The following is a 17,797-nucleotide window of genomic DNA, read 5'->3' on the forward strand; positions in this document are numbered from 1 at the left end:
GCCCTGGCTGGAGAACACCTCTGACCTGCCGGCTGGCAAGGGGCTTGGGCTGCCGGCCACGGCAGAGGCCACACCTTTGGTCACAGGCACAGCCACAGCAGGCAGCAGTGCCAGCCTGTGCCAGGGAAGAAGTGGAGGGATTTACTCAAGTCCTTCCTTGAAGGACAGAGATCGCTTTCTCCATGAGAGATGCTCTCCTGACCCTCAGCCAAGGACACAGGCTGAATCGGGCCCCGTGTTGTACACAGTCCAAGAAGTGAAGCAGGCAGGCGGCTCTGAGCAGCAAACGGATGCGAAGGAGTTTGTTTTTAAAGTCACTGAAGCCCTCCATTTGAGTCGGACAGGCCACTTCGGACACCCCCTCCTCACCAGAGCACCCGTCCTGCAGACACCCAAGACCGGGGCAAGCAGACCTCTCGCAGCCTTCCCAAGCCAAGTGGCCCCATGAGTACCCCAGACACAGACACCTGGACTCTACTTTATCTAAAGTGAGGTTTATTGCATTTCATGCAGTTTGAAGTCCATGCAGCAAAGGAGACGAGCACAATTTTTGATGTATTTAAATGTAAAAATGGGGGAAAGGGGCCAGTGCGCAAAGCTCCAGTCTCCTCGGGTCCCCGGAAGCGAAGGGTCTGGGAATGAAACCATCCTCTCTCCATGGCGAAGGAGTTCGCCTCTTAAACGCAAGGAATGTTTCCATGGCTTCCAGAGGCAAATCCACAGAGCTCTGGGCAAGAGCAGGGCACGGGAAAAAGAAGCCACACACGGTCGCCTATCCTAACCCGAGGGCAGGACAAGGCGGCAAACCCCGGGGCAGCGATGTCCTAAGAGTCGGGAGATTACACACCCCGAGGAGATGTGCTCCTAAAAGAAGCGGCGCTGAAGGACCAAAAAAACAAAAGAAATATTTCTTCCACCACAATCTTTGAGAAAATGCCATAAATATGTTATTTAATATTTTCATTTCATAGCATCGGACACACAGCTCAACAGACTGAAATATTGATTCCTTGGAGAAAAGGGGGAGGACGAAGGAAATAAAAAATATTGCATCTTTCTGCTGGAGAATCTCGGCCCCCAGGCGCGGGGCGTCGTGCACCAGTGCCCGAGCCTGCAGGAGGCGCAGAGGTCGGCAGGGTCCTCTGGGGAGGGAGGCGGGGCCCGTCGCCCAGGGCTGTGTGGCAAAAATTGTGTTGGGTGTCCTCGGCCTTGCCAGCTCAGGCCTCAGTCGCCGGTCACCTGGGGGGCCTGCCCGTCGGAGGGCTGGCTGGCTGACTGGATGAACATGGGCTGGGCGAGGTCCTGGCCGGCAGGCATGGTGACTTGCTGGATCTGGTAGAGCTGCTGCGAGGGTGGAGAGGAGAGAGTGAGGTCACCCCTGGGAGAGGGGCACGCAGCTCCCTACGGGCCTCCAGGTGGCTGGGGGCCCCAGAAACCTCGACCACCACCCACTGCAAGGCGTCAGAGGCGGGGCCTCTGCTGGGCTTGGGAGCAGCAGACACAGGAGGCACCAGCCCGGTGGGAGGGGGTACATGGAGTGGGTGGGAAAGAGATGCAGGGAGTTGCATTTCCTGTGGCTTTCCCTTCTCTGGGCTCTGCCTCTCCCGTTAGCTCAGAGCCTTGCACTTGCTGCAGGCTGTTCCTCTGTGACAAACACAAGCAACTGGAACCACTGTACCAGCAGCCTGCACGGCGCCATTTCCCCAGCCCTCGGCCGTCCTCACTGGCAGCGGCAGTGGGGATCACCCCACTGCCTCACAGCAGCCGCTTCAGGCTGAGGCTACAAAGAGTCTGCCTCTCCTGCTCGGGCTCTGATGGGGAGGCGGTCCCCTGGGACTGGACACCCCGTGGGGGGCGGCGAAGACGCTCGCATGGCCACGACGGGAGGTTCGTCGTGTTTCCAAAAGAAACCAGAAGCTAAGACCCCTGCCGCAGAAGCCCTGGCAGAGCCTACCATCTGGTGCTGGCAGAAGCCAGTGCTGGGTCCTCATGCCAGCTCCTCTCCCTTCGGGGCAGCAAAGAACACAGGCCTAGGTATGTTGTCCTATCAGGTCCCCAGGGCTCTCTGGGGCCACCGTGTGAAGGGAAAGGTGGAGGGAAAAGAGACGGTTCCTTCCTCACGTGGCTTGAGAGTTACTGAATCCCAGGCACCCGGAGAGCCCGAGAGGTCACGTGGTCTCCGCTTTTCCCCTAATCCACGCAGCTGGAAAGAGCATGGCTTAGAGGGAAACAGGAGACCTGCACACTAGACGTGGTTCTGCCTTGCAGAGGCAAGGCGCTTCCCATCTCTAGGGCTCAGTTTGCTGAGCTGTAAAGTGGGGACGAGGGCTACAGGATGTCTAGGATTATTTTTAGCTCCCACACGTCTGCAGATCTAGAGGATGATGGCGATAACTGTTGTTTGAACCTCTTCTGTCCACTCACTGTTAACAGGCAATGGGACAGCTGCCCTAACGGTCCGAACCCACAACGCTTCACCCGCTGCCCCTGCCCAGGCTAGATGTCCTACCTGTCCATCCGTGAACTGGCTGAACTGCTGCTGTCCCTGCTGGACCTCCGTCTGTGTGATCTGCAGGAATCAAGATGGCAAAGTAGGCAGATCAGCTGCAGGGTCTGGTCCACCAGCCCACCAGCCAGGACACAGCAGTGCAGATCAAATGGACAATGCATACAAAGGACTCAGAACGAGGCCTGGCACAGAAGAGGGGCTTGATGAGCAGCAGGAAAGCAAGGGTCCCTTCTCCATCCCCCAGCACCGGCGGCTACTCAGAGCTGGCACCACGCAGAGGACACTGGCGTGCGCCACATCTAACTTCTGCAACCATCTCTCTTCATGGCCACCTAACTGCACCACCAGCAGCCCCTCACTGCAAGGTCTTTCTGGTGCCTGAAGCTCAAGTAAAAAAAACGAAAACAAAAACAAAAACCCACCTAGCTCCTAGGTACTGAAATGACAGGGCACGACACTTATGGTTTAGGCAAAACCCCTAAACGCCTGTCTTTCCACCAGTGAAGGCAGACGGCACAACACTGGGCAAAAGGGTGAGTGGTCCCTTTCATTCTTAGAAGGTGGGCTCTACACCAAACCCGTTATCACCCAGATTATCTGACTGGAATATCAAACACCCTGGCAAGCAGGTGCCCTTGGCCCTAGAAGCCCCAGTGGCAAACCTAGGAAGTACTTTTTCCGAGAGAGGCCACGTGCAACCCTCTGGGCCAAGGAGCGGGGAGGTGTAAGGAAAATATTTATCACGCATACTTCAAACCTTATGTGGGATCGAAAGCGCATTTGTAAAGAAATTCACTGACGTGGAGAAGTGCATCGCGTAACGCCAGCTGCTGATGCCAGCTGAGCAGACGAGCAAAGAGAGTGCAGACTGAGGTGTGCATGCGGGTCACCCATGGAGCATCCCTCTGTGTACCTGCTCCTGGAGTCATCACGACTAACGTGCAAGGCAGGGACCCTCCTCTCGAGTGTCCTCCCAACGGCCAAAACCAGCCCCTCAGACCTACCCACGCGGCAGTGAGGAGCAACGAGGGCACAGGTGTGAGAGGGCTTCATGAGGCTTTCTTACTAAACACTCTTTGTTCTGGGTCTTTCTCCTGCCACCCGTGTATGCGCTGCTTGAGGGCAGGAGCCAAGTTGCGTCTTTCCACCTCCCAGTGCAAAGGAAGCATGAAGAAGTACCTGCAGACTAAGTACGAGCCTGAGACAGACGGAAAACATCCGTCGCTGTGCAGCCCCCGTGCCCGGGTCGGCAGGACTGCCCTTCGCATCCGCTGCGCACCTTCATTTCCCTTTAAGTTCTATTTACAAATTATTTATCCAGCATTCATTCGACAAACATCTACTGCGCACCTACTAAGGGCCAGGCTGTCCCAACAGGCGCCCTCTCCTTGATGCTTTCCCTCCTCTTTGTACACCCAACTCTCCCCTTTCTGGCTCTTAGTTTCTGGTCCCAAAGCTGACCTCTGGGGACCCAAGAACTCCTCCTTCTCATTCCCTTCCATCCTGTGCCATAAAAAGCTTTTGAATCTCAGGCTAGAAACATACAAGTTAAAAAAAAAAATCTGAAAAGGGGTAAAGGGCGGGGCTAGTCTTGAGATCTGCTTCCACGTCAGGGAGCCCCAAGGCCATCAGGGAAGCGCCCGGGGCCTTATGCGAACCAAGGCACGGGTTTGGGGTGGGCCCTTTACTGATCCCAGAGACGGCACGGAACTCGGAAGCCATGCTTTTGGCCCATTCCTCCTGTTTTCCCAAATGAGATTTTGGAGACTTGCTCTACAAACTCAGCTCCGTCACGCTGTCAATAGATACATCACTAGAAATGCAACCGGGCCAGACGAGTCCAGCTCTTCAACGATCGCTGCTTTTTTTGGGTCTGAGGCAGAAGAATCGATTACCAATGCCTCCCCTTGTCCAGCATCCACCGTCCCCTGCAAACAACACCCACACGCCCCAAACCCCAAGCCAGTGGAGGCAGCCCCTCAGCACCTGCAGCTCACAGCCGTCACTAGCTTAGGGCCTGAGAGGAGGTGAGGTGGTTAGGGGGGCATAAGAAGGGGAGGGTCAAAATCTAAGAAGCTTTCCAGAGCGCACAGGAGGTGCCAGGACCTAAGAGTCATTCAGGTTTGAGGATGGAAACTCAGCCTGACCATGGGGCAGTCCGTCAGAATGCTTCCTGCAGTCAGACACGCAGACACACGCTGGGCTTTCTTCAAGTATCCCTGAGTCTCCCCCTGCCCTGCCTTTCTTCGTCCCTGGGGAACACGCTGCTAAGAGACACACTTGAATCCAATCTTCCGATAAACCCCATCTGTCCCTTAGGATGCAACACAGAGGTGCAGGGTGCAGAGGTGGCTCTTGCTGAACGATCAGGTGGCGAGAGGGCTGTGCACTGAGCACTTCTTTCCACCCAGAAGCCAGTGCCTGCTGGTCCCCAACTTAAGCCCTGCGTCTCTGGGGCACATACCTGTTGAGCGTTGGTGGCAAGCGTCTGGATCTGTCCCTGCACAACTTGGGTGCCTGATACAGGCTGGGCTAAGCGGATATACTGTAGCTGGCCGGCATTCAGCTGCACCTACGGCAGGGCAGTGACAAACAGACCACAGGAGACTGAGCACAACCTCAGACAGGCGGTCTTCCCACAAGAAGTGGTCATTGTCCCTACCTGCCCCCACCCCCAAGAAGCCAACCCTGAAAAGTTCTTTTTCAAAACTGAAACGGGGTTGATTACAATGCCGTGTTAATTTCGGCTGCACAGCTAGGTGACGTGGCTCTACAGGTACACACATTCTCTTTTATATTCTCATCCATCGTGGTTTATCACAGGACACTGGATAGAGTTCCCCGTGCTATGCAGCAGGACCGTTTTATCCACTCCCCGTGTAACAGTTCTCGGAGTTCCCCTTGTGGCTCAGCGGTAATGAATCCAACTAGTATCCATGAGGATGCGGGTTCGATCCCTGGCCTTGTTCAATGGGTTAAGGATCCGGTACTGCCGTGAGCAGAGGTGTAGGTTGCAGATGCAGCTTGGATCCTGTGTTGCCATGGCTGTGGTGCAGGCTGGAAGCTCCTGCTCCAATTTGACCCCTAGCTTGGGAACTTCAATATTCTGCAAGTGCAGCCCTAAAAAGAAAAAAAAAAAGATGTACATATATTCATTTTCATCTGCTAATGCCAAACTCCCACTCATCCCTCTCCCCAACTTCCTCTCTCCCCTGACAACCCCGAGTCTGCTGTCTATTTCCGTTTCATAGATGAATTCATGTGTGTCACATTTTAGATTCTGTGTGTAAGTGATATCATGTGGTATTTGTCTTTCTCTTTCTAATGTACTTGACTTAGTATGATAGTCTCTAGTTCCATCCATATTACTGCAGTGGGATTATTTCCTTCTTTTTTATGGCTGAGTAGTATTCCATTGCATACACGCACCACATTTTTATCCATCATCTGTCCATGGGCATTTAAGTTGTTTCCGTGTCTTGGCTGTTGTGACCAGTGCTGCTATGAACACAGGGGTGAGTGTATCTTTTTTAGGTATAGTTTTGTCTGGACATAGGTCCAGGAGTGAGACTGCAGGATCACATGGCAACTCTATTTTTAGTTGAAAAGTTTCTTTTAACAGAGATGAAAACACGCAAAACCATAACATCCCTACCTGACGAGTCACCCAGCACAAGAGAGAGGATGTTCCTTCAATGGAATTGGAGGAAAATGCTCAGCAGGTCTTGTCACATACGTGAGGACAGCATGAATGGACCCTCGATGGTACTGGCTCTTAGCCATTCGCCCACAGTTTCTCTTAGGATTTTATGCCAAAGACGACGTGACATTATCAGAATGCTTGCACCTCAGGGGCGGGCCTTTCCCCCTCCATCTCCACCCTCTCCCACTCCCAGGATGGCTGATCCAATACTGAGAAGAGTCCCAGCACCTGCCAGTCCCATCACGCTGTGCCACAGCCCGAGAACTGCCCGGCCTCATGCTGCACGTCTTGGAAGAGAGCGCGGCCTGCTTTCCCGTCTCAGGCCCCGGAGCCAGGACCAGTGGAGGTCTGCAGGACTTGAGGATCCTTGGTGTTCAGCACTAGCTTCTGGCCAAACACCTCCCCAGGGGAAGCCGAATCAATCACCCTTTCACAGAAAGCCCCACCGTGGGAAGCCAAAGCAACCAGAATGCGCTTAGAGTCCCTCATGCTCACGACTGAGCCTCAGATAATACGGTACTGCCACACGCTGCATCTAACTGCGTGCAAAAAGCCTTCACGCAGGCCCTTAACGCTCCAGCGGACCACGCACACACGGAGCGCTTCGAGCGGGGGGACGTGGAGAGGACCAGGCAGCTAGAGCGTGAGAGGAACTGGAGCTCGGCAGAGAGAACAGTCAGCAGGGAGGATGTGGGGCCGAGAGGCTCCAGGAGGACCGGCAGATCAGGTCTCTACCTGGGGGCCCGGACACAACCCGCTCTGGCTGCCCAGCCTGGGCTTTTCTCGTGTGGGTGTGCGGCTGAGGGTAATTGGCGAATTGTGCCTCTTTGTCCTGGAGCTGAATTTTTTCCTTGTCTTAAGAGCGAACTTCATTGCAGGGGCTTTGACTTCCATGAGGGAAATGCTGACAGGATGATGCAGCATTACATCAAACTGCTTCTCTGAAACTTCAAAGAGGATTTCAGCCCCCAAGAAAGGACAATGAAGTTCTTAGACCACTCCAGAATTGTCTGCTTAAGGCCCAAAAGAGGGACACAAAATCTACACCTGTTAAGAAACTGGTTCAGGAGTTCCCGTCATGGCTCTGAGGTAATGAACCCGACAAGTATCCATGAGGATGCAGGTTCGATCCCTGGCCTTTCTCAGTGGGTTAGATCCAGCGTTGCTGCAAGCTGCGGTGTAGGTTGCAGATGTGTCTCGGATCCCTTGTTGCCGTGGCCGTGGTGCAGACTGGCAGCTGCCGTGCCGACTGGACCCCTAGCCTGTGAACTTTCATATGCCACAGGTGGGGCCCTAAAAAGCAAAAAAAAACAGAAAAAAACAAAAAGAAATAAAGAAAACAAAAGAAGAAAGAAAAGAAAAAAAGAAGCTGATTCAAAGAAGATAGGGCAAGATATTTTGACCTATAGTCATTTCTCTCCTGAGCACACACCAAGGGGAGCTGCTGGGGAGCTTGTGACGCTAACGCCTAAACGCCCCACTGTACCCCACAGCGCAGCCTGCAGGCAACATTAAGTTGCTTGTGGGGAGGAAGACAGCTGGGCGGAGGCTTGGGAAACCTCGATTGCTGTGCCTGAGGGTGGCTGGTCCGAGGAGTCACCGGAACTCCAGCCAAGGAACATGGGATGAAAGACTAAGGCCTTGCCCTGGGAGTGGGGAAGGTGTACTGCAGCCACAGGGATTTTACATTTCCCAGCTGAGAAGAGATCTCTGCAGAAACTCAAATGCGAATGAAAAGCCTTGAGCCAGTCAGTTCCAGGGGGTTCTTCGAAGCAAGCTCTTCATTCAGGCTCAGGTTTAGACGTCCGGTGATGCTCTGCCCTCAGTCCTCGACCACACAGACAGGCCTGGGGACCCGCACAGCGTTTCAACATGAGTTACAGAGCAAATGAGCCTACCCCTTGGGCTTTCACAAGAGGAGAAAGGCTTCCTTCCAGAAGGTCATGGCTGATTACGAGCACTCCACGGAGTTTAGAAACGCAGTCGCCTGCGGAAGGCATACTGTGCAGACCAGGCCTGAATCTGCGACAAATCTTCCGTGTGCCCCAAGAGGCTTTGAAAGACTTGAGTTAAAGCTACAACAAAGTGGGAACGCTTCTCTGGCTTAGAAGAACTTGTTTTGGTGCCTTCCCAAGCGAAAAGGAGAACCATTTATGGGAGACGTCCTGAGCTGGCGGCTGAACCAGTGAGGCAGGACATCTGGGATTGACGGGGACGTGTGTGTGCACAGGCGCGCACACACATGCACACACGCATGCACACAGGAAAGGGAGAAGGGGTGGGGGAGAAGGGGGTGGGGAAGAAAGAGACAGACACAGAGAGACACACATGCTACCCTTTCCTAAGCTCTCTCTGGCCCTTTCCTCTGTTAGCTGAAGAGCAGCTCCAGAGTCAGAGTCGAGGATACATTTCTAGCTTCCTTCAAAGGGGAAGTGGTTACCTAAGTTCAAGAGCATTTCTTTCTCTGCCTACATTTCATTTCTAACAGGAAGGGCAAGGGGCAGGAATAGGACTGCTGTGTGTCTCTCGCGTTCCACATTTTTTTTTCTTTTGGTGGCAAACTGACCAATGAATAGATTGCAAGTATTAAGACAAGGACATTTTTCACAAAGGAACAAGTACAAGTAAAAAAAGCCAACAGATCTAAGAATGAGAATCCCTCAAGGCACATAGGACGCAGCAGTCCACAGTGAAGGAATGGAGAAGTTAAATGAAAGCCAAAAATACACTTTGCTGCAGGCTCCACTGGGAACTGACTCATGAATATGCAACAAGTGTATTTATGGCCTTCTCTGTGCACCTCCCTCTTACTCTCCGCTAATCAAAAGACAGAACCGCCTCACAGGGCCTCGGGACCCTGGCACAGAAGGGTGGTCACAGCCGTCTCTTGCGCAGGCAGAGTGCGGGCAACCCGAGAGGAGCTGCCCGTGGCGGTGAGAAGGAAAGCGGCCCGTCTGCAGTGGAGCGAGCTGTGGTCTGGGGTAACAGGAGCGTCGCTGTCCCCAGGGGCGCGCGTGCGGGCGTGTGCGCACTCTCCCCTCTCTCCTGCGGAGTCCGGCAGACCTCAAGGCGGGGCGGCTTACCGGGATCTGCTGGATCTCTCCTGTGTTGGTGATGATCTGCTGCATCACCTGCATGGCCTGCCCGGTGCCGCTCTGGGCCTGCTGGGCCTGCCCCTGTGGCTGGGCCTGGACGATCTGCACCTGCTGACCTTCTCCGACCTGCATGGTCACGGGTGTGGTCTGGAAGGAAGAACCACAGACAAGTCGATGGAGCCCCGGCTCAGAGCCATCAGGCCCACCAAGGGGTTAATAACCAGTGGGGAACCAGGAGCACAGCCCCTCCGGGAATGCTAGCCGCCATCCCAACACCAACAACGCTCAACCCGCAGGGTCCTCAGGCTGAAAGCAGTGCTAAAGTCACTCTCCAAAATAAAGACAGGAAAATCAAAAGGATTTTTAGGCTCAAAATCTGCATCTGCCTAGGCCCTGCCGAGTATCTGTACCCTTCAAATGCTGTCACTCTCCACAGCCCCTTCGATGACAGACAGGCGCACACAGAAAAAAGAATCAGAAGCAACGCTGACCATCTGCCTGACACACGGCCAGACGCATAGCCAGAGCCTGTGAGTCTGGAAGGCAAACAAAACGGACCGTGGGGTCAGCATGGGGTTAGCAGGTTCAGGATCCTCGGCTCCTTCTCAGGCACGTGAGACACGGGACGAAAATCAAAGTGCACACTGGCTTTCACGACCCCCCAAGCAGCAGAGTGACTCCTGCTCACACTGCGCAGCCAGCTGCTCTGGACACGGCAAGAGATTCCACGGCAAAGGCAAACACCCTGAGACCCGGACTCTGTTAAGACCTGGATCTTAACGGAAGCCACCCTTAAGTCACAGAATCTAATACAGCAAGAACGGCAAATTTCTAGAAACAGGAATCTCAGGTTTAAGAAATTTCTGACTAACGTACATGACTTCTGGAGGATTCTGAGTCTCACACACACTTTAGTGGATTGTCTCATGAAACTTGCTCTCTTGAGACAGCAGACTCGAACGGTTCAGAGGGTCAGTCATTTCTTTGCACCTGAAAAATGTAGCCCTAGATGGGACCTTTACAGCTCCCAGCGCATCGTGCTCCTCTGGCGGTGGCGGTACAGGGGGGTAGAACTTTTTCACCACACCTGCACCCCGACTGCTCACTTTGGATATGATTTCTCCCTTCTCCGAATTAAGAATCACCTCGTAGGACAATTCCGAGAGTCCTAATGAATCCTGGGCTTCAGCCGACATTGCTGCTCTGGTGCTCCTACATTCTGACAGCACAGGCCTATGAAGCAGCTGAAGTTACAGGGAGGCAATGTGCTCTGGGAACTGCAGGTGAGCGTCGAGGGATTACGAGGTAAGGAGAAAGTACCACAAACTGGCCGAGGGCAGGAGGAAAGACGACAGAGGGAAACACACGCCGTCTGCTCGGTCAGCAAGAATTATCTCCTGTTCTCACGCTGTGATTCCAGCTCAGCCTGTCCCCCAAACCTCCAAGAATAAAAGTTTCCGATGTTATGACAGAAAACGCAGGATTCACTTTACCAAAATACCTTTTTCTTCCAACTCTAATATGCACTGGTCTTGCAAAGTTATCTGAACTCAACTTGCAACAGTCATCCTCCAGGTCCAGGGAGGTGTGACATGGCACGAGGCCACCCTGCGCCCAGACGGCAGAGCACTGGCTGGGAGACGCTGGGGGAGCCAACTTTACCACCCTCTGAAGCCTTATCAGCTCCAAGCTGAGCGAGTCTGGGGCAGCAGAGGATAGATGAAATTCTCGCTGACTGAAAAAGAAAATGCATACTGCCCACTCGACACTGTCCTATACCAACTCAATTTTCCCAAGAGGACTTCTAAGGTATTTCTACACCATTTCAGGAAAATGGGGCTCATGTTAGCATGGCAGCTGTCAAATCACCTATGGCGTGCCCGGCTGTGGGGGCACAACAGCCATGAGCTTCTTAGGATATCAGCCCATCAGAGCCAGCTCCGGGCAGACTCCCTTGAAGTTTGCTCTGCACGGGGATAAAGCCTTTGGCAGGCAGCGTGCTCACCGCTGCAGAGGCACAAGCATCAGCCAAAGAAGGTCCCCCGGGCGTCCTTGAGGCAGGGGCTGGGCTGTGGTCTTTAAACCCCTCCTGCCTAGCACTATGTCTGGCAAAGAGCAGTACTCGGTGCATTTCTTTGTGGATTTTGACAAAACGAGAAGGGAATAAACCCTAAAGCCGTAACTAACATTTAAATCGACCACCGCCCCAAGGTGTTTTCTTTGGGGAACCCCAGCTTCTACTAGAACACACAGCAGCTGAGGAGGTGTCCTCTGCCTCTTTTCGACTTGCCGAGATGCTCCCCGTGCTGACTCCACACTCCTGTCCTACCGCCCCCGGGCCGTCTCTCTCCCCCAGGCCTCTGCTCGTGCTGTGGCCTCACGTGGGAAAGCCCTCCTTCCCTTTGCATTTGGTTCCTTTCCATTGTTCCCTCGAAGACTCCTTACTCCTTAGGGGACTTTCTCTGCCATCCTCTTTCACCACCTGCCTCACAGCTTTGTAGCTGATACACCTATTATGAAGAAGCTTCCTGCCGCTGACACTAGCTCTATGTATATGACACATCTCCAGGTGCCGCGGCACCTCCACACAGCCCTGCGCATGCCTAACGCTCCCGGGGGGCGAGGGGTGCACACTCTTCAAGCACCTGTAGACCCGAGTGGCTCCTTGAATTCTTGAAGATGGGGACTGTTTTGTTTACTCATGCTTGTAACCCCAGACACAGAACGGGCCTTTATCTAAGAGGGTGCGCAGTGACTGATGAACAAACTGATGACCGACAGGGAACTTGGCGTCGGAGCTCAGAACACACAGCTCCCTTCAGCCTCTCACGATCCCCGGCAACCGAGATGCCACTGCGTTCACAACCGCACGACCGAGGAAAGAATCTTCTGACCACCACTGTACAAAGACAGGGTTGCTTGACGCCCATCTGGGGGGACAGGGGGATGAGAAGGAAGAGGAGGGGAGAGGTACGCAAGCCGGCCGTGCCACCTCATCTCCCCCTTAAGGGTACAAATTCCAGAACCGGCATCTGTACAGACAGCACGCATGGAGTCCACCTAAAACACTCCTTCTATGGAGATGCCACCACTCTCCACGGGGTGTTACGGAAACTTATTTCCTCCTGAAATATTCAGGGACCCCGGAATGTCTGCTTCATTGCCCTCTGCCCATTTGACCCACGGGGAACCCAGGGCCCAGAGAGATTAGGTGACACGTCACCTCAGTGGCTGAATCTGGGGAGAAGCTCGGCTCCCCGGAATTCAAATCCAGTGCCCTACAATGACTTGACTGGCCCTCTGCCAGGCCACACTTGCCCAGCCCAAACCTGGGCGGTGCTGTCTAGCTGGGCCTGCGCCCCCGCGGCTCACAAACCTGGCCCTGCTGAGGCTGTGCAATGATGATCTGCCCAGGCTGGATGGTGGTCGTGGAGCTGGTAGTCTGCTGGCCTTGCTGCTGCCCCTGGACTTGGACCGCAGTGGGCTGCTGAGCCAGCGTGAAGTAGTACTGGACGGGCTCGGCAGGAGTCACGGACTGGCGCACCTCCTCCTGTGGGGAGAAGGCGAGGCAGGTAAGAGGAAAAGAACCAACTCAGCAGCCGCCGCAGTGAATTTCCATTCTCCCCCCAAACGGGCTCTGGGCAGTTGCCTGCTGAATGCTGAGCTCTCCACATTTGAAGCCAAGGGAAAGTGGAATTCAAAGAGACCAGTTGTGCTACATCAAACTAAAAATAACAGATTCCATAGGCTTCACAACACACACAGCCAATTTTCTGAAGTACATGGTAATCACCCACTGTGTGATGAGCTGCAAATGGGCAAATAATTACCGTCACTAAAACCCACGAGCTAGCAGGGCTTGTCAGTAAATGCCGTCAAGGCCCGCGATCTGAGAAGAGTGCCAACTGCAAGCACTGGGAAGGTGCTACCCAGACACCATGCTCTCAGGCTGGCTCCGAACCTCCCAAATGGGCCGCACCCCACCCTCACCCCCCGCAATTCATCCAGCACCTCCACTGGGAAAGGGCAAACAGGGCTCCCTCCGGGCTGGGATTTCAGAATCACACGTCAGGATCAAGCGCACTGGCAGGCAGGAGCCCAGCTTTGCACAGCACGTCGAGGGCTCTGTGGTCGCTGGGGCCATGTCTATCCAGCGTCACATCTGGTCTGGTGGGGTGGGGCCACAGACGCGCACCCCAGGGGGCTGGAGGGACAGCTCTCCGCTGGGGCGCTGCCCTGGCTGCCTAGGGAGGTCTCGGCCCGGCCCCTGTGCTGGGTGAAGCGACCGTTCCTTCTTCAGCTGGCGTTTTCCATGGCAGAAGGAGTAAACAACCCTCTCCCAGCCACCTCGAGCTCACAGCTGAGAGTGTAGGATGTTTACACGCACTACGGCATGGTTATGGCCCGAGTGTCCAGGGAGGGCCCCAGACCGCTGACACAGAATCGGCGTCTGCTCCGGAGGGCCCTGCCTGGGACAACAGAAACAGCAGAAACACACAACCACTTGGGCTGGCCTGAGCAAAACATAAGCTGCATTTACTCACTTCCTTATTCTGGACTCAATTCGCCGGGTTCGAGGAAAGAGGAAAAGCTACTTCTTCGCGATACGGAGACTGGGTGCACTGCCTCCCGCTCCCCGGCGTGGCAGCCCCAACCTGAGCGAACACAGTCCTCTTTGTGCGCGCTTGTCGAATTCACCCTCCCGGCTAGAACGAAGGCCCCGAGAAGGCAAATCCTAGCTGCCTTGCTCCCCGCTGTCCTTACCACTCATCTCCTAGGAGGCAGACCCTCAACCAGCGGCTGCTGAAAGATGAATGGACTCAGAGCCAGGCAGACAACTGGAGGCAGGAAAGTACTTTTCTGAACCCACGTTGGGAGTATGACCAATTCCCTTGAACTCAACAGCTGTTAGCAATTGAAGAGAACCCCGAGGAGTTCCCATCGTGGCTCAGTGGTAATGAACCCTACTAGGATCCATGAGGACTCGAGTTTGATCCCTGGCCTCGCTCAGTGGGTTGGGGATCCAGCATTGGCGTGAGCTGTGGTGTAGGCTGCAGATGCGTCTCAGATCCCAAGTTGCTGTGGCTGTGGCCTAGGCCAGTGGCTGCAGCTCCAATTCAACCCCTAGCCTGGGAACCTCCATATGCCTTAGGTGCAGCCCAAAAAGACAAAAAAAGCAAAAGAAAAGAGAAGAAAAGAAACCCTAACTCTTGCTACCTCTGGGGTCCTGTGGCCGAAGTGTAGGGAGACACTCCGTCCACTACAGAACGGGGCTGGGTGGTGTTCTTGCCTGGTGACTGAAGACCCAAGATTCTAAAACTAAGACTGCTGACACCTAGCCTGAGAAACCTGGACCTCCGGGTGACAGGGTTCCCTGAGGGCCACCCACCCAGCCTGGGCAGACCCTTTTAACACTCTGGGTTTTCTAAGCTAGTCCTCACACATGAGCCAGCTTTCTAGGTCAATGTATTCTGTGCTTTAGGCCCAGTCTGAACCCTGGACATGATCGTGCTGAGGCAGAAGAAAAAGGAGGTCCCCTTTTAGGGCTGTTTCCAGAACACTTAACTGTGACATCACCACCTCCACTTCAACTCCAACTTCTCATTATTATAAATCAGTCAGTCAGTCAACTAGATCTTGGCTGTGGCAGGTATAGTACTGATATACCCTTCTTAGCCAAGAAACAGGGGCCAACTACTCTTCTCAAAGCCCCTGAAAGGGGTTTTCCATTCAAAACTCCTTGCTATTTTATAAAGAAACATCAACTACTGAAGTCCAAATTTAACTTGAAAAGCTTTCGGGTGATGAGAGGGTGTGGGCTGAGAGCCCCAGAACTAACTTGTAGGACGTCGCAGGGACAAGGGAGCCACTGGCATTGACCAGCCCAGACCTGTCATGTTCCGTCTCCAGCTACCCCTGACTGTGGCTGGTCTGCAGGTGAACATGGCCAGACAAAGCACAAACTCTTTAAGTACCACTTTCAGAAGCCAGACTTCCCTGGGCCCAACGCTGTGAGAGCACGTCAAGAGCCTCTCCTGCGCCGCCTACTCTACCCTCTTACACTGCTCATGAACCGGGCAGTGGCGGGACACGCCGCGAGCATCACACCGAGGCACCTAGGTCTGCAGTGAGGACGAGGCAGGGCAGCTCTCACATCACTGGGATGGAAGGAGGCGTAGCTGAGCTGCTTCTGCACTGTGAAGGCTCCTCTGCCCATGGAGGTCAAGCCAGCAAAGGAGTGACTGTGTTTGGCTTAAAGAAATGGGTGAAGAGGAAACGACACTTCGATGAGCAGGAACTTTCAACTCACAGCTTCAGCGGGTAGGAGTTCGGCCTCAATTATTTTCTGCTTGAGTAGTCTTTCCTTGCTTCCCCAAAGAACAAGCGAAACCCCCAAGCACCTCTGAGAAGCCAAGGGCCTGAGACGCACAGCTCAGTGTTTTGGGCTCGTCTCTCTCCAGCAGGGGAAAATCACACTGCGCTACAACAATCTCTGAATGACTGCACGACCCAGAACGGGGCACCCGCCCAGCTTTAACAGTGCCCCCCGCCCCCGCCCCGAGCGCCAGTCCTTAGTCTCTTCAGAAGGCGCGTCTGACAAACAAGGCCGGAGGATGAGAAGCACCACATCCTCGGGCCATCGCCACAGCGCTGTGCAGCCGGCCCCAGACGGGAAAAGCACACTCGCTTCCATAGCAAGAATGAGCTGCTGCCTCCTTCAGAAAGGGTGAGTTTTGGAGAGCAGGCACTTTTAACGGACTTAAGGTGCCAGCCAATTTGCAGCTGGGGAAAACTTCACGTCTGCAGAGGATTAAAAGTGCTATCTCAGAATTTCAGGCCAGCTTTCAGCCATCTCATCCCTTCAGAGGCCAGGCAGCAGCTGCCCCAAAAGGGTGCCAATCCATGGCCCGAACACCTACCAAGAACTGGCTCCAGGCAGCAAGGAGCAGTTTTGGCTGAACACACTTCAAAAGAGATGGGTCACAGCCTTCTGAGTCAGGCCAGGCTGCAACAGGGAGCTGCCTGACCCCTAAGAGAGGCAAGCACTGAGGACCCTGGAGGAGGGAGAGGACATGCCCCTTCTCTCCAGCCAGCTGGCTCAGGGAACAGGCAGGGAGCGGGCGCAACGGGCCTGAGCAAGGCCTGATTCTGTCACTGAGCCCACCACCTCGCCTTTAAAGGGGGCTTCTGAAACTGATTCCCACAAGGAGAGTGGGTGGGTGGTGTCATCTGCTCTGGAGGAAGAGGAGCGGTCTGAGTTCTTGCTGGAGCGACTTCTCAGAGAGGTCAGGCCGTGGGCACAAACCTGCAGTGTTTCAGAGGCGCCGCGCCGCGGGACGACCGTGGCAGCCTGCCGCTGTAAACATCCGACTGAAAGCTCCTGGGAACGCCTCACAGCTTCCAGTCAAGGATGTTTACAGTGGCAAAGACTGCCCGGAGAGAACGGACGCAGTGAGGCGCTCTCTCTAGGAAGGAGGTGCAACGGGCTTGCGAACCCAAAGGCCCCCAGGCCGGGGCCGGAGTTCAAAGGTCCTTTAAGATGGCCACTTCTCCTACACTTTCTTACTGGTTACCATGAGACACCCAGGAGAACAGTCGTCCCTGAATGATTCCTGTTTCTAAGACTAATACACTATGAAATAATTCATTAAAACACTTAAAACTTTATTAACAAAATAAAGCAAGCAGATCAGGGTACAGCTTTGCCCCTGCCAGACTCTGCCACTCTTCCCCAAGTACCTCTGCTACACAGTGAGTCACACAGCCTGCACGCCCAACATGACGAGTTATAAAAGAGAAGGGTCTATCACAAGTGCCGTTAAGAGCTTTACGCAGCCAAGGTGCTAAAAGCAACGGCGTGACCTTTCTTTGGAGGGAGCAGGCAGAAGAGCAGGAGGAGAGATTCTCAGTCTCTCTCATGAGTACTAAGAAGAACGGTTTATGTGGTGGTCCTCAAATTTTGTTGCACATCAAGAGCATATGGGGAGCTTTAAAAAGTAGTGATGCCTGGGCCTCCCCCAGATTCTGTTGGTGCGGGGCGGTGCCTGGCACCAGCAGTTTTTAAACCCTAACAGGTGATTCCGACGCGTAGCCAGTGCACGACGTAGAGAACTGCAACCCAGAGAAACAGAAAGCCAGGCCCGTTCACTCCAAACACCACTGTGCACACACAGAAGCTGGTTCTGGGAAATCAAACATTTTTAACTTGTTCTCCCACCCCAGATTAAGAAGCCTGAGAGAGAGCTTCACTTCACTATCTGTAACTAAGGTCTTTAACTTTCATTTTGTCTATTTTCACTGAAATACCACCTCAGAGGCACGGAGTTAAAAGCATCCCTCAACGAGTAACAGGAGGAGATGTTACGGGCGGATGTGGTCTGGAGAAGGAGAAGCAAAAGCAAGTGCACACGGCTTGTGCTGAGAGAGGAAAAAGGGAGCGTATCTGACCCCAGGCGCAAGGTGCTCTCTGGTCAGCAGCAGCAGCAGCGA

The 17,797-nt window shown here is 54.1% G+C and overlaps 1 protein-coding gene across 11 annotated transcripts in view; it reads right to left on the minus strand.

Moving 5' to 3' along the window:
- Positions 1-478: 478 nt before the first annotated feature.
- The window catches only part of NFYC (nuclear transcription factor Y subunit gamma), a 70,811-nt gene continuing 53,492 nt past the window's right edge, over positions 479-17,797 (minus strand). For all 11 annotated transcript variants that reach the window (XM_047789560.1, XM_047789556.1, XM_047789553.1 and 8 more), the window contains 5 exons: positions 12,684-12,857; positions 9,296-9,454; positions 4,974-5,081; positions 2,510-2,569; positions 479-1,344 (listed from right to left, as the gene is read on the minus strand). In XM_047789560.1, the coding sequence (XP_047645516.1) occupies positions 1,225-1,344; positions 2,510-2,569; positions 4,974-5,081; positions 9,296-9,454; positions 12,684-12,857 (621 nt within the window). In that variant the 3' untranslated portion in view covers positions 479-1,224. The remainder of the gene's footprint in view (positions 1,345-2,509; positions 2,570-4,973; positions 5,082-9,295; positions 9,455-12,683; positions 12,858-17,797) is intronic.

This window comes from Phacochoerus africanus, chromosome 8 (genome assembly GCF_016906955.1).
Source record: "Phacochoerus africanus isolate WHEZ1 chromosome 8, ROS_Pafr_v1, whole genome shotgun sequence".
NCBI lineage: Eukaryota > Metazoa > Chordata > Mammalia > Artiodactyla > Suidae > Phacochoerus > Phacochoerus africanus.